At 31.8% G+C, this 26241-nt stretch overlaps 1 protein-coding gene across 1 annotated transcript in view; it reads left to right on the forward strand.

The window, feature by feature from the left end:
* LOC129004809 (band 7 protein AGAP004871-like) overlaps window positions 1-21152 on the forward strand; it is a 30655-nt gene extending 9503 nt beyond the window's left edge. The window contains exons 3-9 of the mRNA XM_054433452.1: window positions 953-1025; window positions 4780-4862; window positions 6465-6668; window positions 9214-9269; window positions 10004-10082; window positions 11936-12037; window positions 16282-21152. Coding sequence (XP_054289427.1) covers window positions 953-1025; window positions 4780-4862; window positions 6465-6668; window positions 9214-9269; window positions 10004-10082; window positions 11936-12037; window positions 16282-16398 — 714 coding nt within the window. The 3' untranslated portion in view covers window positions 16399-21152. The remainder of the gene's footprint in view (window positions 1-952; window positions 1026-4779; window positions 4863-6464; window positions 6669-9213; window positions 9270-10003; window positions 10083-11935; window positions 12038-16281) is intronic.
* The last annotated feature ends 5089 nt before the right edge of the window (window positions 21153-26241 follow it).

Raw genomic sequence — 26241 nt, forward strand, 5'->3', positions numbered from 1 at the left:
ACATTATAAAATATGTGTTTAACTACTATAACATCAAGTCTTATACAATGGCTCAGCTTTAAAAAATGACATACTGTAATAATACTATTTTTTAATGCTGAATTTTCATTTTGGTAATCTTTTCCTGTATCAGTAATGCGATTTTATTTAGGCCAACAATGTTTTTCAGAGACGAAACATTGGAAATAGAACCAATACGTGAGCATGATAAAATTGTATTATACATTTACTAGTGAACCCGTGCGGCTCAATGCACCGCAAAATAACATATGAATTTAGAAAACAAATTAATCGTGTTATATATTGACTCTAAGTCGGAAATAAAATACAGTAATGAATGAAGCCTTAGAAGGAAAGCAGTCCACCTGTATAATTTGTTTTATTACATATTTTAGACTGTACTTTATAATATCATGGACAATTGTACATTCAGTAGGCCTATGTTTACTTTTTTAAGTCCCCTACGAATTTAACACCACGAGCAATGCTATATAGTTACTATATAGATATTAAATAAATCAGTTAAGTAGTAATCATAATATGTATGAAAAAATACAGAGAAGCATTTCTGTATTTGGCTCACCTAAACGATCCGAAGATCACACGCACTTACAGATATCACCTTCAGATATAATAATAGGATGAGAAGAAGGCTATTCTAAAACTAATGAATTAGAAGCACATAATCAGTTGAAAGGCATGGTTAGTTGATTGACTTGTACAGTGAGCATTTGATACCTGGGTAGACAACAATCCATCTGTTTGGGCCAGCTGATTATTTTTATAAGAAGCCTCTCAGTAGAGACTAAACATTAAACTCAAATTATTTTTCTAATGATTTTGATACTGTTAGTTTTTACAGATCGTTCTACAGTTTACAATAAGCCTTATTTAATCTTATTGCCAACGATTCAAGATATTAAAATTCATTAAATGGTTGGATCTTTTCTAGGTGGTACAAGAGTACGAGAGGGCGGTGATATTCAGGCTGGGCAGACTCGTCTCCGGAGGTGCCAAAGGCCCAGGTAACATTTTTATTTTTTTTCCTTTAAATACTTAATACCTATTGAATAGTTAAGTAAGGAATATATGAAGAATATTACTTTTAACTTTATTAGGGCTTGGCATCATGAAACAAGTTAACGATTTAGGTCATGCTAAGATTTTAACGTTTTCTTTACTCTTCGAAAGCGTGTTAGTATGGTTGGTGTAACACTTATTAAAGATAGTAATATAGATTTAACCAGAATTTTTTTGTCACAACCAATCATAAATATACATATATTGGTGGCTGATTGGTTATAGGTTTTGCGTAACTGTCAGTAGGTCATATATTTTTTACTTTTTTCGTACCCCCAAAGGGATACAGTAGATTTTTAATGGTTTAAAAGTTAACCCAGTTGTCTTTAATAATTGGACTTAAAATAATTGCCCCTAGCTACCAAAGAAATGGCTAGCATTAGTATTTCTTAGTAGGTAAATCACCGTGTATTTTAATTGAGTTTAAAATAAGTGCACAAGGTACGTCACGGTCTTGATAAGTAAATGAAACTATACTTTTTGTTTGTCTATAAAACACTAGTTGCGTATCATAAATTATCTCAAGCAAAGAAGCCATTAATTATTTGTCTTGCTAATTACATAAATCTTTGCATAAGCCAATGGGTCTATTGAACATCTGTGGTTCGCAATTGGTTAGTCGAGGTCTCCACACGAAAACAAAATGGTCTTTTATAGTTTTATCCTCATAATACGTACAGTTTCAGAGCATTTCGTCTCCTACTCAGTTCTTCTCCTAATTTATTAGTTAACATTTATGTAGAAATTGACCATACAAATTAATCAAATATGATGCCGGTTCAGTAAAAAAATAATGTTAATATTTTCCATAAAATGTATTGTATATCTTCTTCAAACTTGCAAACTCTTCTTTCTTTTCAAGGTTTAAGTAAAATTATTGTGTCAAATATATCTGTTTACGGTATTAAGCAAGCATGTCTTTGTCCTTATCTAAGAGTTAGTTTTGCAGCGCAGTATAGACATTTGATGACACAAGATGAGAAGGTAGATTGAACATCAAAGAGAGCAAACAACAATGAATTAGCTTAGACCACCATAGTGTAGTGTATGTCAACAACTTACCAAACAGTTTACTTGGTTTTTGTGTGCCACCTGTAGTTAAGCTCAAGAAACTCAGGTTTCAAAACAATTGAACAAAACAACAACAGTAAAGTTTATTTTTTGTTTAACTTATTTTGCTCTTACTATGTTTATATTTGTATAACCAAGTAATAATATTCTGTATAGAAGTTTCCAATAAACAAGGGAAACATGTCATGTTAAAGGACTAAATTAATACTTCAAATGCTTTGTTTTGAAATTGATCAAATAACTGGTTTTTAAAGCTGAAACCAGAAAGTACCAAGTAAATTAGTAAATTGAAAGAAAGTGGTGCGATGATATATAACATAGGTAAAAGCGAGTTTTCAGTTTGAGAAATGCATTTATTTCAAGATATGAATAAAAGCACTGTGCACACATACAGTAAAATACACACTATGGCCATATAAATCGCATAAATCACACATAGTCGCTTTAAGTTATGTTAGACTAATTTACCTTTAGGCAGTTAAGAGATCAAATAAAGTTAGGAATCTTGTCAACTTTGGAGCCGTCTCAAACACATGTTTACAAGCGTTAGAAAAGCAATCAACACAAGTTAAACTAGTGCAAGATCCAATAATGGGTCTCTCTTTGGCAGACAGTCAGTAATTGCTTCCAAGAAACCTAATTTGATAAAAGACTTTTGTAGTTTTCGATCCATTTGGCGCAGTTTCTAAGATAAGTCGTTAAATCTTAAACAAAGTAGATTTTGTTTGTCTTTGTTTTTGGCATCCTCAAATGAAATGCATTTTTCACCACACTATGATGTTTTTGGCTGTATTACATACGTTAATTTTTGGCTGAAAGTTACGTTTTGCTGGCCATGCCAGCTGTCATCGTAATTTGGGGACCGAGCAGGTTTTTACAGGCCGGGGCCGCAAAATCAGCTGTCCGCTTACTTACTTAAAACATGAATGCATTTTAAATACACAATCAAAATCTATAGCATTGCAATAGAATTGTGTTATTGTCACCGTTGCCTAGCAACTATTTATTTTTATTTTTGCTGATTCCTCAAAAATTATTTCTTCACATAACCTTAAAGTTGTAGTTGTGTTGACTATCAGTGTGCATTATTATAGTGGTGAATAGTGGTAATAGGGTATAGTGTGGTGAAAAATAGCGTTCGTACCACGGACCGAAATGGTTTTGCAGCTCTCGATCGATTTAAGTTCTCGACTTCGTCTCGAACTTAAAAACTATCTCGAGCCGGCAAAACCTCATTTTCGGCCCTTGGTACGAAATATACTATTAGTTGACCAAAGTGTTGGACGGAAAATTGTATGTTATAGACCAACGAATTTTTCGTATACCTCTGTATTTCCGTTTTCATCATTTAAATGAGTGAGGCCTGATAATTTGTATACACAAACACAAGTTACAATGAGAAGTGAACCTTTTAAAATTAGAGTCGTAAATACTACATTGCACTCCAATTATACTACAGATACCTTATAAACAATTCACTTGCTAGATGTATATTCGTTGTCATAAGGTTTGGACAGTTTCGTTAAACATTTAATAGAATGACGACCTTTCGGAGACAAACCAGTCCTCCATCATCAAGACACTCCGAAGCGTCGACATTCAAATACAGATTTACAACTTATGGTCTAATTCTTAAGACAACGAGTATTCACCTCAGCATGAAAGTAGGCAGTGAAAGTCTGCATATACTTTAACCATTAACTTACTGTCCAATAAATTCAAAAAGGTATCTTGGTTTTCACTCAAGTTCAAGCGAGTGAACGTACAATTTCTACAGGTATAATGTTCGTGCTACCATGTGTAGACCAATACGCCAAGATCGACATTCGAACAGCTGTGTTTGACATTCCTCCCCAAGAGGCAAGTAGTAGACCCCTAGCCAGTAGGGCGTCCTATTTACTCAGTCCTGCCTGGAGTAGACCTAGATAATTGAATACAGACATAGAAATGTAACAAAAACAACAAAAGAGTATCAATTTCGTCACTGTTAAAAATAAGATTACATAAGTAAATCATATAAACTGATAAAACACAACATTTTAAATATACTAAACCCTAATACATACCAAAATCCAACAAAAATGTATTAAATTTCTATGTAGGGTTTTTCGGAACTACTTACTTAGTCCCTTTGGTGGGTTTGTTACTTATATCGAGATAAACATATTATGAAATCTAAGTATGGTAGGGATTAGGGAACTTTGTAGTTGTTTAAATGATGTCCCGTTATATTAATATTTAATATGAAACCCCTGCAATTTATTCTACTTATTTTCATTTTGTATGACCGATTTTTGGATATTTAAGTTTGAAAGTATAAAAGTTCAAGAATTTTGAAACTGTGGAACCTAAAAACGTGACATTCGATACATCAGGACCTATAACACAATTAGCAGTCGTAGTGAGTTTCAGATTTTTATCTTTTACAGTTAGGAATACACCACTTAAAAAACTCAGGTAGACGACAACGCGTTATCGACCGATATATTGTCAAATATGTTTTCGTGGAGACAATCGACAAATCCAAAGGGGTCCGGGGGAAACCCTGCATAGTAACACATATTTTATTCAATAATCCATCTATAAATTAAATAAAAATGATTAAGTAGGCACTGTTTGTGTGTGCAGGAATATTCTTTATCTTGCCGTGCATCGACAACTACGCCAGAGTCGATTTACGCACGCGCACCTATGACGTGCCACCGCAGGAGGTAAGGATTTTGCACTATTTACGTGTTAAGACATTAGTACTCCATTCGGTTGAAATTTCGATTTACCAACCAAAATTATTTAGATAGAAAGGATAAAAATGAATGCCGATAAAAATATAATTTAAAATTATGAATGAAATGAAGATTTTTATGTTTGTATTCAGTTATTACCCATGCGTATTCGATCCTGTGCATGATTTTGTGATGAGCATGCAGCATGTTTGAGGGACAACCTTTGGGAAGTGCCAATAAACTCATTTAACAATACTATTGACTTAACACTAGAGTAAATGCTCTAACTAGACGTTCTTTTGCACGTAACTAGACGTCATCTTGAGTAATTCTCTCTTCCAAAATGGTATAGCTTTTCTTTTAATTTAAATTTTTCTGTTCTCATATTTTATTCATGCAAGTAGTGGACTATTGTTTCTGATATTGATAAAAAGAATTTATGCAGGTAAAGAGGATATTTATTCGGTAAAGGATAATATTTTTCTTGGAAAACCTTGAAAAATTCATGAACTAACTACAGTTATATTGGCAAATGGATCTTCAGTTAGCCAGATTGAAAGCATTCACACATGAACCCTTCTATAACAATTTCAGTTTTGTTGAACATCGTTAGTTGTATTTTTTCATCAATACATCCCAACAAATAGTAAATACATATGACCATTTGTATTTTAACCTTCAATATTTCAATGCTTCAATTCCGTTCTTTGGCTTAAAATGCATGAATTGCCGTACTCTATTTTACAATCTTCGTTGTAACATGCAGTTTCAGCTGCACTTTAATTCCCAGAAAATGCATATCTTTATACCAGATTGGTGATGTTGTAACTGAAAACGCTGACATTCTTCCTTATTGAGGCTTTTATATTGATTTGTTTTAAACAGTTTAAGGACAATTTACTATATAATTTTCAGACGCTCTGTAATTTTACTTTAATATTGAGGAAGATTACTTAACCAAAGTATTACAGTATTTACAGATGCTGAACACCATCAATGGATGTGTGATTTAAAAAGCAAGAATCAGTACCTGAACCCTATTCTCTATTTAGTATTAGAACTCCCACAAATTGATAGACAACAATTTAATTTGTGGTGCTAGGATTCATATCTGAGGGTTGCTAGCTCAATTCCAACAATGGTCAATTCCAGAGTCAGATGTCATTTTTCATAGACCTATTGCTCAAGATGCTAACTAACAAAATATATCCATTAGATCAGTTGAATTGTGAAGATATCAGGGTTTAGTTGTGTACCTTTCCAAAAACGACAATTGCCAATAGCGTCAGAACCAAATGTATAATGGTGAGTCGATGAATCAGCAGTTAAGTAACAAACAATTCACCTAAAGCAGGTAATATTACAGGTTTACATACCAGTGTTAACAATTGCTTTGAAACATTTCAAGAGATCTGAGGCATGTGGATGGGCAAACTCTTGTTGAAAAGAGGCCCTTTACATTCATAAGGGGTACCGAAAATTGTAAAATAAGTTTGAAAACAGTAAACAAGTAAGGTACTCAAGAGGCGGGGTGGAACTTGTAATAGGCCACTAAACAGGGTAGCTTATATTTTCACTGTTGTTACCCAGGTGCTGACCAAAGACAGTGTGACCGTCTCAGTGGACGCTGTGGTCTACTACAGAGTATCAAATGCTACTATCTCAGTGGCCAACGTGGCCAATGCCCATCACTCCACGAGACTGCTAGCACAGACCACACTGAGGAATGTGCTGGGTACCAGGCCACTCCATGAGATACTGAGTGACCGAGAGGCCATTTCCAACACCATGCAGGTTAGTGGAAACTTTGCCAACTATTCATGGACAAAGCACTCGTACGTAAGAAGTTGAGGTAGCGATGACAGTATGTAAAGGTCCTCATCACATAGTGGAAAAGGTCTTCGACTCTGTCTCATGAACACTTTCTTTTGTTCATAGTGTATTCCGAATAAACCTCAACCACCCGTACAATAGACTGTTGATTAGAGATGTTGATCATCGATATTCTTAAAATGTGTCGTGACTAAATTGATGGAACCGATGTCATGTCAAAATGTAAACACATTAGTAGTGGTGTGATATAACCACGTTTTAATGCATTTTAATCATATTCCGCACGAATCAAACGTGCAGTGAAATATGCGGTCAAGGGGAAACAGTGGTATTTAACAAAGGGTAAGTGGTAAACATTATAAACGAAAAATGAGTACAAATTAGCACCACCCCAGCCATCCACCCCTAACATAACAATAACATTTGTAGGCTCTTGCCTACATCCAATAAATGTATTAGCCTAGATTAGACGTAATAATCAAATATGGTCAATTGGCAATATATGGTATTAAAAAAAAAAAAACTCTAAAAGTTAAAAATAAACAAAAAAATGCCAAAGCTCCACGCTGCGAAACACGCCTAAATAATAGTGCAGCATACCTCTATCATTTTGCCACAGTTCACACCCTGGGAAAAGTGTGATGGAAATCAGGTTAAATATATAAACTGTTAGAGAATCTCCAACATTGAAAAACTAAGTGACATTTATATTTAGTTTAGAGTTACACTCATGTTGTTCAATGGTTTAAAAAGATGTAGAATTTACCCTAAAGATCATGGTGGAAAAAGGTTATACGCATTTTTCACCTGTCTAAATTTCTTGACGTCATAGCTTACCCTCGTCATCCGTCAAATCTTGATCCTGTACGCTTATTTTGCAAGATTTGAGGTGTAGCCTACGCTTTTTTCGCTGTACAATTTTTCGTATATTCAAAGGGTGCATCTTGAAAAAACCAATTAAACTCAAACTACTAAGTAAAGTTTTCTTTAATTTCTGTCTTAAAGGGTTTGTTCTGATAGTTTTATTTATCATCTGGGAATAACAAAATCAATGACTTTCGATATATCTAAGTAATTTTGAGCTTCAGTTTACTTCAACTGCTTCTCATTGTTTCAAAACCTACATTTCAAGTTTACCCATACGAAAATTTTTAATTTAATTTCTAGATATATTGAACCACTTTTTGAATATATATATTTCAAACCTTTTTACTCATAACATATTTCATGCTTATAAAAGCAAAACAAATAATAAAACATATAAAAGCAATGAAAAGTGAGATACGAGGCATATAATGCTGAAAACAAGTGGTCCATGTTTACCGAACAAAGTGACTATTTCACTGCGAGGAAGCTTTCTACAATGTACTTTATCTGCAAATGGGACGTTTTCAAAGCTGTTTATTTCCTGCGTTAAAAGACAACTCTGTTTGCAGAGTAGTAAAGGTGTAATGATTAAGTTACGCGACTACGTGTATGAAAGAAAACTTCGTCCTCCTTTATTTTTATGATAGTTGGTAAAACAAAATGTAAGTTATTTGGGCATAAAAGGATTTATATTGGTTTGAAACATTGACACGTCTGTAATATGTAGAGGGGGGCTTAAAGTTTGTTTTGTCATATTGAGTACATAACATACAATAACAATTTAATAATTTATCTTATTAAAACAATTCTGACTCAAATAGACTCTAGTTTAGAAACCTTCTTACAATAATGATAGTGATGATCAAGATAGTTCTCGATTAAGCAGGATAGAGTGATTTGAAAAGGTTAAAAACTAAATTATAATAAAACTGCCTTAACTTAAAAATGGTCCCTTGAAAAATGAGGCACACGGACCTTTAAGTTTTCAACTAACCGAAACAATAAAAACAGAGGTGAATGAAGCCGCTAACTGGAGTTTGACTTCATGAAAGTCGAAGATTTACTGGCTTGAAAAACTCTGCTTTATTAGAATAGGTGTATTGGAAATGGAATTGTTTTATAAAACTATTCTAAAAACACTTCGATATAAAGACCTTGTTAAAAAACACATTTATACATGAAAAACTAAATTATGTCTTTAAAAAGTGATAGTATGATTTTTGAAATAAGTCATAATTAAACTATGAATTATACATTCACTATGTGTAACAGAAAATCATTAAACATCAAATATTTGTGTATACAAGAAAATAATCAATGTTTCTGCTATATTGAAATAAAAAAATATATACTTTGATTATAGTCACAATGACGGAAAAAATCTTACTTTATGATTAATAAATAAATCTAAAAAAGTGATTTATTTTTGGATGCTGGTGCAGTATCCAGGGAAACAAATCATACAAATTTGGATTTCAATTATTTCAAATGTACATAATGTTCTTATGTGTTTAAGATTTTGTCATCTAGTAGAACAAACGGAAATAACAGTATCGCGTAATCCAAGCAATTCATAATGGAACAATTTATTTATTAATTAGATTTGGCATAGCGCTTTAAATTGATATTCTAATTTCAGACATCTTTGGATGATGCTACAGAAGCCTGGGGCATCAAAGTCGAGCGAGTAGAAATGTAAGTTTGTTATAATTATGTTGTAAAAATAGACTAATATGAATTGGAAATTTTTTATAGAAACTAAGAGTTCTTTATTAAAAGTTAGTTCACCTTATGCAACTTTTTTATTGAGCAAATCTATCCTGTTGATAGCTCTGTAGTTTTCAAAGTTCTCGTATTAAAACGCAAGTGAGTTTCTAATGTATAAAATCAAGTTAGGTCATTCGAATAGTTAAATATTTGGGAAAGTAAGCAAAAGAAAAGATGATAGGTTGATACTTTTTGGGTCACTTCAATATTGAAAGTTACCTAGATAAGCTAATGTAATAATCTCAATTTTTTTTAAATAATTATTCGTTACAGTGATTTGTTTGGATACAGTTAAACACTTTTTCAACCCCGTTGCTGATTTTTTCCTCTAATAAACAAGCATAATTTAACAGTTATGAATCGAACAGAAAATTTTCCAGCAATAGTAGATGAACATGAAAAAAATGTTCCCTGTATAAACAATATGTTTTAGCATTAGTCAAGTTAAGAGTCCTTGGAACCTAGACGTCCTAACTTGTAAAATAATAAAAAAAAACTACAAACAAATTTCTAATTTCACAGTTTACTAGATATTTAAATTACAATCACTCTGATGTTTGAACAAATATTTTGATATGGTAAATAACTATTCAGCAGCTGTTTGCATTCATCCAAAATGGCCGCTAGCCTCCAAGGACTCAGACATTGATTGAATGTTTCAGAAAGGACGTGAGGCTACCAGTTCAGCTGCAGAGGGCGATGGCGGCGGAAGCTGAGGCTGCTAGGGAGGCTAGAGCAAAGGTAGTGTAAATCTCGGCCACTGAAAACATAAACAAGTCAATTTTAGCTAAATAAAGATTCAGAATTATAAAATCTCTTATTGCAATTGAATTTGATTGTCATCTTGGATTTTCTGCCCATAATGGCAATGGTTGAAGCATATAACGGCATTGTTTATTAAGATAAATAGTAGAAAAATATATAATTTTAAAGATACAGCATTGAACCTGCAGATGCGATTTGTTATCTACTTTAATTTTAATTGTTATTATTTTGCCAAACTATATAAATATATTGACTTAAAATATGATTTGTTCAACCTCTAAAACAAAAGTTTTATCAATCCGAAAAACAATTCACACGGAAAATATAGAATCACATAAGACTTTCTGCTCGATAATCAAGCTTACGGTGCATGATTAATATGCTTGAACGTGAACGCATGCTTTTGCTGATCAGCGCTAGGACAACCATTGTTTAGGCTGGCATCTGACGGTCAACAACAATGCAAAATTATTGACTCCTGCTGCCTCGTAAGCGGATTTCATATAGGGAATAAGTTATAACCGTTGGCGTTCCCAAAGGTCAGAAACACAATCCTTTTTTAAATGTTTACATATATGTGCATAATATGCGTCCGTTAACATGATAACTAGAGTCATATTGGTCACAGTTTTATGAATTTGAGGAGATTGATTTGATGTAAGGATCTGGATAAACTTGAATAAGTTCGCGAACCAGTAAGATCGGTTCATGTGAATGGGGTGTTGTGGGGTATTGAAGTTTTTCATTTGTTTTCTCAATTAGTTTTTTTTTCATATTGTTTTCCTTAAAACATGGAAATTACTTATTTTCATTAAAGCCATCATGTAGATCTTAACAAATAATTTTATTAAATATTACGGAGAAAATTTCACAGAAAATTGTACATTTAAAATTCCCATTTAAAATGTTAAAATTATAAAATGTAAAATTGTATATTGTAAAATGTATACATTTTAAATGTTATTCTTATGAAAGAAAAGAAAACTTTTGTAGTTTGCCTATTTATCAGTATATTTTGAAAAAAATGTTGCAAAATTTATTGATTTCATTAAATACTATTAACAATTGACCAAAGCACACATTTTCCTAACCCCGCAGCAGCAAATTTAAGTACTCAAATCTAATTTTATTTAAATTGGAAATAAATTAGACTTGTTTATGGGAATATTTTGGTTAAAGTATAATCATACAAATTCAAATTGGTTTCGCCTGCAGGTTTACTGGGGCAGGGTTATTATTTAAGTGGTCATAGTGTCAGTTAATTTGAAATTCCTAATATTTGTTATACGTTTTAACTTCAATATTTAATATATATTTAATTTATTTTTAGATTGGTTTTTAAGATAAAAATTAAGGAAGTAAAAAAGGGCCTACATTAAGGAAATGCTGCTTTTATGAAACCAGCATGGTTATTGTTTGCCTCAACTGCACCTTGAAAGAGAGTACACACGAGAAGAATAAACAAATTTATTGTTAGCTTACAATAAATGTTTAACAAAGAACCTAAACGTTTATTAAATTACAATTACCATATCGTATACAATAGAAGCCCCCCTGTTTTACACCCCCTCTGTTTTACAATAGAAAACCCTCTTCATTAATGAGGTATAATATGATTTTGAATGTCAAAATCCTAATACTGTACGACTGAATGAACTCTGTAGTTAAGTGGTATCTTGGAATGATAAATTGATCCCCATCGTCTCAGGTTCCTGCCACATACACTCTCAGTCTGTCTATGTGATCAATACAGTAATGGCACTCTCCTAGTTCTACGGTAATGGACAGGATGCAAGGAATGAAAATCCTTCATTTCACTTATGTTTCAGGTGATAGCTGCAGAAGGAGAGCAGAAGGCATCCAGAGCGCTCCGAGAAGCGTCTGAAGTAATAGGAGATTCGCCTGCAGCTCTTCAGCTGAGATATCTCCAGGTACATTGACATGGAGCGTTGTGTTTGCATGAAATCTCACATACTCTCTTCTGCACCGCACTATTTAATTAGACAACCTATCAATAACATTTCTTGCACTAAAATAAAAATAAAATGTCACAATTTCAGGTTTCTAATTTCAGTTAACTTGCCGGTTGTTTCTGATTGACAAGTTTAAAGTTTTGCGAATTAAATAAATGTATTTCACAGTAAACATGTTCAGTAAAACCTAAATATTTTCACCCTAAGCTAATAACTAACGTAGGAAAATTTCGCTGCACTTGTACAACAACTCGTTTTGAAGAGAAATATTTACGCACGTGTTTCACGCAGGCTGTTCACTCGTATTTAGTAGGCTGTATAAATTCTCACTCATACTTGAAACTCGCAGATGAGACCTTTTAATACTTAAGAATAGGTAATCCAATCTATAAACCATCAAAAACTCCATTGCATCCGGTGCCAAATTATACTTAAACTTGTTTATAAAACCAAAATTACTTTAGCCCAATAATTTATCTATAAACAAATTAAAAGTATCCAAATTTAAAACTAAAGATCGTCAAAAATGATAGGAGGACAAACGTAATCATTACCTCTTAGATCTAGCTCAGAAGACCTAAGTAGACCCTGTAGACCCCTTTTCGCACTCTAGTAAAGCGAAGTGGTTTTTGTTGCAGACCTTGAAGTCAATTTCTGCCTACAACTCCACCATTATCTTCCCTCTACCGTTAGATATCGTTTCCTACTTCGGCAAGGCCATGGAGGCAATGGAGTCAAAACACCCCACAACCTCCACTTCCACTTCCACAATTCGCCTTCACTCTTCCTAAATAGTCCAGTAAAATAAGACATTTTGGTATGCAAAAGGTCGGGTAGTTCTGATTTTTGGATATGTTGTTAGTATTGGGCCCATAACATAAAATCCAAGTTATCCACCTCGAGATACTGCCGCTCGCCGCGGGGCGCGCCACTTGTTATCGAAATATAAAAAATATGGCAATTCCTATTGTTTTTCACTCAATTTCGCGAACCGTTGATTTTACTGAAAATTTTATACTATTACATTAAAGAAGAATAAATTTGTGACAGTTTAAGCCCAACAGCAAGTATGTAGCGTAAATAATGGTCAAAATATAGACCATCAAAATAAAAAGAATTTCCAAAGACGTATAAAAATTGTGGGTTTTTTTCAATATTTCCACAATATAGTTGTTTGAAGCAAACACCGTATTTATTTAGAGAGTATGCCAGTTTATTTGCTATTAATAGAAAATAAATGAAAGTATAAATAAAAATACCCCCACCTCAGCAAACCTGCAGACTAAGCGAATTTCCATTTGCTTGATTTAATTTTCACAAACCTATTTAAATAACATTAGGTTTAACTGGTACCTAGGTTTGCTGCTACAGGGAGGGTAATGTAGTATATAAAATAATAATAGTATGATAAGAAACAAATAAATTTACCCAATTTTATAAAAATGTGTCTATAAATAAGGAAAAACCGATAATTAAAAATCTTTGCTATTGGAATAACTTGATGATTTTTAATATACATTTTTTAATTTTCTCCGTAACCAATAACAGTAAAAAACATTTTAATGTAGGCCCTACTAAATTATTTGTTTTTAAGCTCTACAAAATGGTTTAGAGATACATTGTAAAATTGTATATTTTGAGGGTCAAAAATTCGAAAAAACCGTTCGTTCTTAACAAAAAAACCCATAAAGCAACCGTTCCCATGGCCTGATCATGCTTCGCTAACTCGTTTTAATAAATGTAGGTTTACATGCCGAAAACAGACCTTCAAAATATACCTTCAACGGCAAAACTACTCTTCCCAAAGCTATCAAATGTACATAAACATTTAAGCTAAGCTTTGGGTCCAATACTTTCACATGAAAACAAAATAAAACAGTTTAACATAGTTAACAGTTTATTTAGGCTGAAAGATCAGGCAAATAAGATCTTCCAATTACAATCACTCTACAGATCTTCCATGCAGCGGGCAATTTTTCCACGCCAAGTGCGCCCATCTATACAGGACATGCTGAATATGAATTGAAATACAGGATTTATATTGAAGAACACAAAAATTCACAAAGATCGGAAATTTCACTGCAAGACGTACAGACAAGTTCTGGTGTGGAATTTGGTCTGATTAGGCCATCGAACAGGCCCTCATAAAGACAATGAAAAGCTCTGGTGGATTGACTCGAGGACGAGGGATAACAGACAAAATGTTGTAACTTGATCGGCGCTTGGGATGATCCGTCCTCATTAAATCTGTAGGAAGTTGAGAAATATTATAAAAAATTACGTCAGTTGAACATTAACAGTGAGCAACATGTTGACATGCGCCATTCTCGCATTGCTCGAGACAACGAAATTGATGAAAAGATTAAATAGTGGTTTCCTCAACACACACCATTCAAAATAAATGATATGCTGATTATTAGCAAATTTCCCTTATAGGGAATACGCTATTGCAGTAGGTCTCATGGTAAGACCTAGACCCGGGACCGATTTACTTTTTCATTTTGGTATTCCTAGAGGCCAAAAATACTGTTGGTTAAAATTTGTATAACATATATAAATATATATACATGTATGTATATATACCGGGTGTCCGAAAAGACTCCATAGTTTTAAACATACCTCACGATACTATTGTTCAAATGGATGAGTAATAATCATTTCGTGCTGTGTAGAGTATACTTCAAAGTTTTAGTTTCGTACGTTGACAATAAGTTGCGTACACCTATTTGACCTTGAACATAGTTTTGGTAATAAATTATAATACAAATAATAAAATATTAATGATAAAAATGCATGTCTGCAGGGCTAAAAATGGTTCGCATATTGAGGTGTGATAGTGTTAAAATAACTTGTATTTTATTACCTTTCATTTAATGTATCAGCATAGCCTTCTCTATGGCATCAGTCGTTGAACAGTAGTTTGTATCTAGTAAAATAAACAAATAAATTTTTAAACTAGGTGAGTTTTTTGGAGACCCTGTATAAAAAAAAAAAAAAAAAAAAAACTAAAGATTTTACTAAACTGTATCCAAAAAAGTTATTATCGTCCGTTAGCACGATGATTCCCAAAAATCATCCGATTTAGTGGAATTTGGTACAAACATTTTTTTTTATTTGTGAATCAAGAGATGGACTATTTATCATTTACTTTGTATTGTGAGTGACTTAGCCTATTGCTTATGCTTAATGGCCTAAATAAATCATTGAATCATGTAAACGTACATTTATTTATTAAAACGAGTTCGCGAAACATGATCGGCATGATAAGGCCGTAGGAACGGTTGCTTTATAGGTATTTTGCCGGTAAGAATATTTTTTTTTCATTTTTAACCCTCAAAACATACAATTTTACAATTGTATCATTAAAGAATTTTGTAGAGCTTAAAAACAAATAATTTAGTACATTAAAATGTTTTTTACAGTTATTGGTTACGGAAAAAATTAAAAATGTAAATTTAAAAACCTCAAGTTATTCCAATAGCAAAGATTTTTAATTATTGTTAATTTCCTTATTTATAGACACATTTTTATAAAATTGGGTAAATTTGTTTCTTATCATACTATAATTAATTTATATACTATATTACCCTCCCTGTAGCAGCAAACCTAGGTACCAGTTAAACCTAATGTTATTTAAATAGGTTTGTAAAAATTAAATCAAGCAAATGGAAATTCGCTTAGTGTGCAGGTTTGCTGAGGTGGGGGTATTTTTATTCATACTTTCATTTATTTTCTATTAATAGCAAATAAACTGGCATACTCTCTAAATCAATACGGTGTTTGCTTCAAACAACTATATTGTGGAAATATTGAAAAAAACCACAATGTTTATACGTCTTTGGAAAATTTATTTATTTTAATGGTCTGTATTTTGGCCATTATTTACGCTACATACTTGCTGTTGGGCTTAAACTGTCACAAATTTATTCTTCTTTAATGTAATAGTATAAAATTTTCGGTAAAATCAACGGTTCGCGAAATTGAGTGAAAAACAATAGGAATTGCCATATTTTTTATATTTCGATAACAAGTGGCACGCCCCGCGGCGAGCGGCAGTATCTCGAGGTGGATAACTTGGATTTTATGTTATGGGCCCAATACTAACAACATATCCAAAAATCAGAACTACCCGACCTTTTGCACAGCAACCCCCTATTTTTTTGACAGATTTACTGGACTAAAACAAGACTATTCTGTTACAGACACTCAATACCATCTCCGCCGAGAAGAACTCGACTATTGTGTTCCCTTTGCCCATAGACTTGCTTACATACTTCATGAGGGCCAAGGAACATAGAGAGAAAGCCTCTCAGGCCTAAGGCCATCTACTAAAACTCTTGTCTACTTTACAATCAATTATATTGCAAAGCCATCTTTAATACAATCAAGTGAGCAAGGTTAGCTGTAAGAGGAGTGTCTTAGTTTCAATCTTAAAATATGCGTAATTCACGACTGTATTGAGTGATTGATTGAAATAGCGGGACTTTGTGCTGTGTTTATTAAATATTGTAAAAAGACGTTCACACGAGGAATAAATAGAGAAACATTTATTTTATTTTAACATTTATATAGTGTGTGAAATATGAACGGTCAAATAGTTTTCAGGCCGTAACCACTAATTTATGTAGGGTCCAATTTACTTAATTAATCACAATTTCAAATTTACTGTGTGATACATGTTTTTTTTTTATGAAAAAGGTTGATATAAATAAATATACAGTATTTTAGTACTCATTAAAGATAAAATTGTAATTTTATACTAAGCGAGTTGTGAATTCCGTTTTCTGTTATTCGATGAGTTTCTTATAATTTGGCAAACGTTGAAACTAAGACACCTTAAATAAATAGTGTGGTAAATAATTTAATAACAAGTATTTATTTACTGAGTAATAGATTAATATTGTATGATATTTTTAATTTTCATGGGTTATAATCAATAGCCCAGCCCGTAAGTAACACTGTTACTATAAAAACGTATGTTTTTCAATTAAAAATTTAAAGTTCGCAGATTTTTTTGTATAACTCGGATGATTATCCCATCAATACGAACCAGCTGAACTTGCTATGATGATTAATTCCACTGTTTTAAATCCTTTAATGTATGTTAAACAACCTCACACACACTTGTTCAACAGAAAGACGTATTAGTGGGAAGTACATCGATAAATTAAAATGGTTTTGTGTGATCTCAAATTGATAAATTAGGGTTTGTACATATTACAGACAATTTCTATGTGTGCCATAGTAACTGTTTTTATCTCAAGCACTCACAGTTGTTTTGTCAACTTTTACTGTGTTGGTAATTTTTATAAAGCACATTCGGATATACGTGTATGCTGTTGATTACTTTGGTAATTTACAAAGCTTGCTATATGTATATATAACTATATGCAATTTAAAACTATCGATTTCGAATCTGCATCTACATTACAAATCAAGCCGTCAAGTATATTTGCATAAATATAAATTAATAATGAAAATCAATTAACAAATAACGCTCAAAGATTGAATAACTAACCTAGGCAAGGAAATATTTAGTTTAAAATTGTAAACGACATGACATAATAAAGTGTTACCTTTTCTAAGTTTTACGAATATTCGTCGGTAATAGTGTATTTCATCACTAGGGCCTACAGTGATTTTTTTCGCCCTGAGCTCAAGTTTTACGATCGGGGCGAAGCCGGGGTCTCAGAATGAGCGGGAGTTGGAAAGACACTTTATGCCCTTGTGATAAACTATATTTTTCGTCATATTGCACCAGAATTTAAACAAACTATGTTAAAAAACTAAAACAGTTTTCATTTGATAACCTCTTAAAACTAATTCTAGCTTGTTTTCAATTTACTTTGCTAATGAAAATAAGCAGCTGTTTGGTAAGTGATTCAACCATTTCGTCTATTTCGATTGTGTGTCGATATGTTGAACTATTTTGCGATAAGGCACAATTAACTACAATCGATTAAACAATCAATAAATTTGCTTTCTTTTTCGATACATGCAATTGTTTACAATCGAAATTTACAACTCAGTTGACAACAGCTGATTTTTACTCCCTAGGGGTTAAAAACTCTTTTTACTCCCTAGAGAGCGAAAATTCTACTTTAGTCCATCAACGCATGCATTAAAACAGCTGTATTTGCTGCAGTATGACGAAAATAGTAGTTTTTAAGTATCTGTACAAAAAATACTAAGAAGAAGTACTGTTGGATTATTACTCTACTGAATATATTTTACGGTTATACTCTATGGTGTTCTGATCTAAGATAGTTTGAATTATTTGTACAATGTACTAGCGGGGCTTGCCTGTGATATATACATAACTTTAGTGTAGTGTTAGCATATGGCTGTAATATACAGATCTATTCTATGTTAATCGTTGTTTTTAAACAATTTACCAATTACAATCATAACACATAACAATACAAATTGTGCTATGCGCTGTAGTTTGTAGTCCTCTATGTGTATTTGGACACGTGGCTACAAGTAAAGGGAATGAACTACTATAAAGTAATAACCATTGACAAAATAGTAAATAAGATGTAAAATAAATTAAAAAAAAAATCTTTTGGTCCTCAATAGCTGTTCATATTTTGTTATAGTAGGCTATGTCAAAAGGTGTATGGCTGATTGATTATTTTAAAATGCCACAAATTTCTGTGTTTTTTGTGGCCCAAAATTTGAGTAACTTTTATCAAAAGGTGGAAAAATAAACTAATAACATTTATTTTATATTTCTGCACTGACATTTTTAATGATATATGCCATTCGAAACTGTTTGAAACGCATATTTATGTATATTTGATTCAATTATTATACTAGGAGCTATTAGCTGCACTAGGAGTATCACTAAAATACTTATGGAAGACTGGCTGGGACATAAAGCTACCAAATTTAAAAGTAAAACTCAATCTAAAGAAAAATATATGTTTATGCAATAATTGTTTCTTTGTCACTTTTGCATTTAGGGCGACTGTACACATGGATCCAAATAATCTAAGTTTTACAGGAATGTAAAATATCTTAATTTTACAAAGTGTGCTAATATAGTTTAAAATTACTATATAATATACGTGATATACAAATTAAAATAGGTCTTGTTATTATTTAAAACAACACATATAAAAAAATCCAAATTCTGTGATCATTTTGCAATGGTTCAAAACTGTAATCATCCGACTTACAATTTTCATTGTGATTTTGTGTCCCAACAAAAAGCGAAATTTAATTTTGATCTTACTTTAACGATTTAATATTTTAATTATTACCACTTTGCATGTTGCTGATATTATAGAGATTCGATACTATACGAGTAAGTAAAGTTTCGGTTTATTAATATAAAATATATCACTAGAGCGATCAATATTGGCAAGTAACACCGGAAAATATCTGACACTATCAGCCAGAGAATATAGTCCTACTTTTGTTAAATAGGGTACAAATGAAATATGACGAAATAGACGTTCTTGGGTTAAACCCAGACAAAAATACACCGACTTGGTTAAGTGTAAGAAAGGGCCATGTGGCCCCTAGCTTTTGCCAGTATAAATAATTTTTCATTTAATTTTCATTTCGCGCTCAAGACAATGGTTAAAATTGATTGCGATTCCATCATATGTTACATAAATTTACCGTCTAATAGAAGTTTACAGTACTGTATACGTGAAAACATATCGCATAGTCGGAGATAAGTTTTTAATCCTTCTTTTTTTTATTGAACTAATGAAATACTATACATAAACACGCCATTTCTTAATATAACTGAAAGTAAACTGTACCTAATTACTTTTAACTTTTCTGAATAATAAAATTTTATTGAGAACTACGAGTTTAACAGCCAATGAGAACTTTACATGTGTACCAAACTGTATGTTGTTATCGTCCCCCAATTCTTTCACCTTTCTTTAAAATAAGTTTAAACTTATCATGTCTGTAGAAGGCTGCGGTTGAATAGCTTTATTCATTATATTATATCTTAGCTGTTCTGCTGTGTCGATCATTTACTGTGTTAACTGTTATGTTTAGTGATCATTTTAATGTATTACGGAGTCTGTGTCATAGTATAGAAGTTTCCAGACATCGTCTGTTCGATTTATTTGGGTAAGTTTATACAAAATGATTAAGACACCAAAACCCTACAGTCATACCACGAAATAATTGTTAATTACATCGATTTTTACATTTTTGTTTTAGTGTCGACGTTATTAGATCCATACAGACTACTTTTAATGATTCTTTTATCCTCTATGCGTATATTACGGATTACATACGACTAAATGCGTGTAAATGTCGAGTTTGTATTTTTGTTCAACACATTATTTTAAAATACGTACCATTTACTACTAGTTACTTTAATAATGTTTTATAGCATCGAAAATCAAATTATATTTATTACATATCCAGAGAGTTGAACACTTTTGATGCGAAAAGGTGTTGTAATTTGTCGTGAATGTTAAATAGCTGAGTTTTGGTGGATCCAGTTACTATTGTACATAATATTAATTTGATGATAACTTAGATAGCAAATAATCAATTTTTTTTACATAGTTTATAATGAATCCATGTTAAGTTATCACCTTTTAAAGAATTAAAATATCAAAATAAAGTTTTTTGAAATGTTATAGATTTTTTGCCTCTAATTATTTTATTCGAATTTATACAGTTTTAGTTTATCTTCAATAACACCAGTGGGAGACATGTTGACCAAAACCTCATAAAAGAGTTATTTCTTCTTAAAATGTATCGTTTTTGGGTTACCGTATGAATCAATTAACTACTTGATTCTTTACCTAATAATGGTTACAATGTTAATCGTATATAGGTTTACCATAAAACTACTTTACTTAAGTTTACATGGTAAAAAAGTGCATTAAACTTTACTCAAAAAAGTGTTTATTGTTGCACTTAGGGTGTAGCATGATAATCATTTTATGTTTCTCTTTGATTTGTTATAGTTTAATTAAGTTATTTGTATACTTAATACTTGATATGAATCCTATGCACCACAATAATGTCTGTTAACATGTTATAATTGTATATTAGCACTGATTAATGGTTGTATACATGTTTGTTACCTGACGAGGATTATATGTTTCATATGTACTGATTAGTGTTTAATTTGAACATTCCCAGAATACATATCTAATACTAATGGATATTCTAACCCCGTTTAAAAACAACAGTAGTTTTTTAACTCTGGATGCCTAAATTGGAGTACTAACCAGATAAATAAACTAACAGATAATAAACTTGTACAATAGATGTATGTACAGGATTTTGTCATCTGGGTTCAATTCTGGATACTTTATTACTTTACTACTAATTACTTTAAGGAGAAATGCCTATACTATCTGCCCCCCCTTACTGTACCACATTTCAACTCAACCAGTTCAGTAGTTTGTGCTTGCGAGAGCAACAAGAAAATACACAAACTCACAAACTTTAAGATTTATAATATTATATATATTATAAGAAGTGTTTGGGAGTCCAGTTACAAAATCCAAATGTGGCAACAATTCCTTATAATAATTCCAGTTATTGTCAAAAACTCATTTATAGCCTACATGAGCATAAATGGAAAATTATTATTCCATATATGAGTAATTTAATTCCATACCTGGGAGTCATATATGGCCATATATAGACCATAATTCCATACATGGAGGATATTTATGGCCAAATATGGGCAATAATTTCATATATAGAAAACACGTATGGCCATATATGGACAATCATTTCATATATAGAAAACATGTATGGCCATATATGGCCAATAATTCCATATATAGACTACATATATGACCATATATGGGCAACCATATATGGATACAACCACATCTGGCCATATCTGCTTCCATATATGGCCATAAAGACCATATATGGCTTTATAAAAACATATATTTTGATATGGCCATATATGGCCAGAAATTACTTTTTTATAGGGGGAGACTTGAAATACGTGAGCTTGACTAATACAAAAGTTTACTTTATTGAAATTATTTCATTCTTTTTAGAGAATTCAAAGTCGGTTGTATTTTTAAACAAAAATAAATTATTTTATGATTTATAGTGACTGTATAATTTGTTATATATTAATTACTTGAAGTGTTTTAAAATGCAAAACTGTTTGAAATAATCAAAAGTGCCACAGAAGAATCATTATTTTTAAACTGCTTGAGTCACCTGTTCAGTTTACATTATCAATGGGTATAAAAATTAAAATTTTTGGATTTTCCTTAAAAAAATGTCTTTCCTAGAGACATTGAAATGCCAGACATCATTGTTTCCTGCAATTGGTGTACTTCTACATTATAAAACGAAATACAGTAAGGTCTCAAGCCCTTTGGAACGATAAGAAAGTTATTCCTCAGCCACCAGCACTAAAAAATCTCTTAAAAGTAGAAAATTGGTTGTTATCACGTAACACCTTTGAAAAATGCGTATATGAAAGATTGGTTCAGCTAAAAGTAAAGGTGTAAGGGGTAGGTGGTTTTGTTTGCTCCAGATGTAGTCGAAATTGCAAATCAGCTTCCCATTTCCGAAGCAGGCATAATATTATTGACAGTGAAGAATATTAATAAAAATTCCACATCTTCAAATGCATGTTTAGTAATTAAAATATTTAACACTTTAAAGACGATTGACGATTATGCAATCTCACACCTCTTTATGTCGTTTATGGAATAATTGCATCTAATTTATGTTTAGACCTCTTTTACGAATGCTTTGGTTTTCACAATACACCTTAAATTGTCAATATCATACAGCTATTCACTATGTTTTTATAAGTCAGAATATTCAATACTCAAAACAGAATCATACACAAATCAGGTCAAACGTTGAAATACCTTTTTTATAGTAACCAAAACGAAATGCATTTTTCAATGTAATTTATTTAGGCTCCATGGCAAGAAATAGTTTATTAATCAATATGAAGCAACTGTCTCATGAAGAAACTGGTTGTAGCTTCATTTAAATGGTTTTAACTAACAGCTGTAGGAATGTTATTATTATTTAATCCCTTCTCTGCAAAAATATAAACAAAATAAATGTTGAATATTTGAGGTTTTCAGCATTTTTCACCAAACAAATATTTTTATTAAACATAATGCTATATATGGTACAAAATAGAAACTCTCTTGGTTATTTTGGTGGTGGAACCACGCTGTTCGGTAAAAGAATCACAGAGAAATTGGTGAACATACATAAAAAAAAAAAAACATCGCCCCAGACAAATTGAGAACTTCCTCCTTTTGTTGGTAGTGGGGATGTCGGTTAAAAACAGAACTGACAGTTAACTTAACAAACCACTTTAAACAAACTATAAAACAACAGACCGTGTGGGTAGTAGGGTTGGCAGTTGGTTGCAGAAGGTTTATCGGGTCTATCGTCTGAAGCACATTTCTCTAACCACATTCTGAATTTACCCTTTCTCATTTCTGTAGAAAATAGGAACGGAGTTTATATTTTTTAATGGTTTTGCATTCCACCTGTTAGTTTCAATAGACCTTTTGAATGTAAAAATTAATTTTTTGAATGTAAAATTGTACAATTTTTTGCAGTTCTAATATTTTGAAATAATTTTATCAAAATTTTAGTTTAAAATCTTCCCTAGAATCTAGCGCAACTATGCTGATTATTGGCGTTGACAAGAATATTATTAAGTTCATCACTTAATAACTGACTAACCCTATTTACAGTGATTCAGAAAGCTATACTAGATAACAATCAATAAAATAACAAAACTGATATTGAACGTACGAGTAGCCACACATGTTTCCAATTGATAAGTTCCTTCAGTTCAGGTTGAGAAACAATAGAAAACAATTTTACACGGACAATCGGTGTTTTCAGTTCATTTGTTTTCATGTTACGTTCTAGAATTGTGTGGAAAGTTACACATCGTTTTGTTACATAGCTTTTGTTCAATTTACCCTTCAGGCCAAGAGCCTTCCTTACTCTCGCTTTGTGAAAGATTTGCATAGTAATTCTGCGATTGTGTGTGTTTGCATATTACATATTACAAACCATAGCAGATATTTATCATTTCACATGTGTGTTAAAAGTGTGTTTTATATTTTGAGTATTGTTTCTATTAAATCAATTATTCAACTAACTGTATTCTCAGGTAACTGTTTTATACAGATTTATAGAAACCCAATAATATTTTCTGTGACAAAGCGTGGACAACGAATCAGTGTCTAAATATAATTCATTCCAAGAACTGCATTATTTACTGACTGGTGACCAAAATAGCAACGACGATTGAGCTTAGCGCCGATTGCAATGTTGATGTTGCAAATGAACTAATCTTGCATTTCCATAATCTGTTCAGGCAAAACAGGGTAGGGGGATTTGAAATACAATTAACACGATGTCTCTTCGTTGCTATTTTAAGGTATTGATGTATTAGAAGTTTGTGACATCTTTAGAATTTCTTACATGGAAATAAATATAAATCTTCGTAGATTTTTCTGCTATCTTAATAAGTACCGGTAGCTTTCTAGCAAAAATCACAAATATTATGCAGTGTGACTTGTTATATACTATATTTTATCCATGATTATAAAAACTTTATAAAACTCGTCACTTGAGGCATAATGTTATTGGATCTTTGGACTTTTTCCACAAAATGTCCAGTGTTTTCTGTACTGTATATTTCGCAATTTTTATTTATAAGAAGTTTGTTTTATGATAATAGAAAAAAAAACACAGTCATATACTGTTGTTATAAAATTACAAAAACCCTTTTAAATATAATATATAGCTCTCTAATTTCCTAGCTTGATGTTACATTTCAAAGCAGTGCAATTAACACTGCAAATTAATTTAATGATGATACTTAAGTAGGCCCCTAGTACTTGTCTTAATTCTTAGTAAACTTACAACAATTATTTAACTTAAGTTTCAGAATTTAACTGATGTCAAAATTCAATCAGTGGGGTAAAGTTTGAGTTTTTATAGATTTACTGCAGTCACTAAGAATGCAACAGTGGTTACTAACCTATCTAACATTATTAATGGGCAAGATTATTAAATCTGCAAATTTCAGTAATTTGGCATACTCCTAATGATGTAGATACTAATTATCTTCTGGGTGTTCACTGATTTTATTTGATTTAGAATTGCAAATCGAGATATAAACATTTATTTTAAACAAGGTATATTTTGACTTAAAAGTCCTGTTCATCAAAATAGCTACCCAATTATAGTTATGTTTTACATTACTATGTATTTCTATTATACAATATGTAATCTCTATATCTTAAAGTATTTTTTCAAAACTATCTAAAACTAACCTGCCAAGGCAGAGCCTAGGTCTGAGAAAGAGCTCGTTCACAATATATTATCTTCTATCTGTTTAATTAAAATATTAACTCTAAGATTTAGGGCAAATTTCATCTGACAGACCTTACCTGTGTCATTCTTCTGTGCTACCGTATAAAATATGATCTTGAATAAGTGTTCTTCTCTTTTATAAGCTTCTGATTTAATTTAAGTAGGTTTAGATACTACTTGCGAAACACATTTGTATGATCTTGCGAAAGATAAACTTGTATAAATGTTCTTATTGTTGTCAATCTGTCAACTTTGTATCAATACCAGAAATCATACACTATCTATGACCTACTTCTGAACGATCGTATAAAAGGTAATGTTAACAAGTTTTGTTATCTTTGATAATCTATAATCTAATCTGAGTAACCTTATCCGGATATTACTTGTGATCTTACCCTGGATATCCTTAGCTTTATCTTGGTAACTTTACCTTCATATTGCATGTGACACACTTCTCTATGATCCTGTGTATTACAATCTCATATGTGACGTCGCCGCTGATAATCTATTTGCATTATCTGATTAATATTACCTGGAACACGTGTATAGTACAATGTTCAAGGGTGATCTCTTGATCATCAAAGATGATCCTTGATATAATATCTCTTCCAAGTGCAATATTGTTAACAATACAGGTAAAACAAAACATAGGTACCAAATATTTTGGCATTTATATTTCTTTTGTACTGTTGTAAACTTAATTAATTGAAAGTGCAGTTACGGTGATGCTAACAAAAAGTCAATCTTTATCCTTATTTTAATAAGAAACTAGCGGCCTTTGAAATGTTAATCTTTATTTTTTTTACAAACTTTGCATTAGCAATATG

This window comes from Macrosteles quadrilineatus, unplaced genomic scaffold (assembly GCF_028750875.1).
Source record: "Macrosteles quadrilineatus isolate MER2022 unplaced genomic scaffold, UCM_ALF_1.0 Scaffold_11__1_contigs__length_5352618, whole genome shotgun sequence".
NCBI lineage: Eukaryota > Metazoa > Arthropoda > Insecta > Hemiptera > Cicadellidae > Macrosteles > Macrosteles quadrilineatus.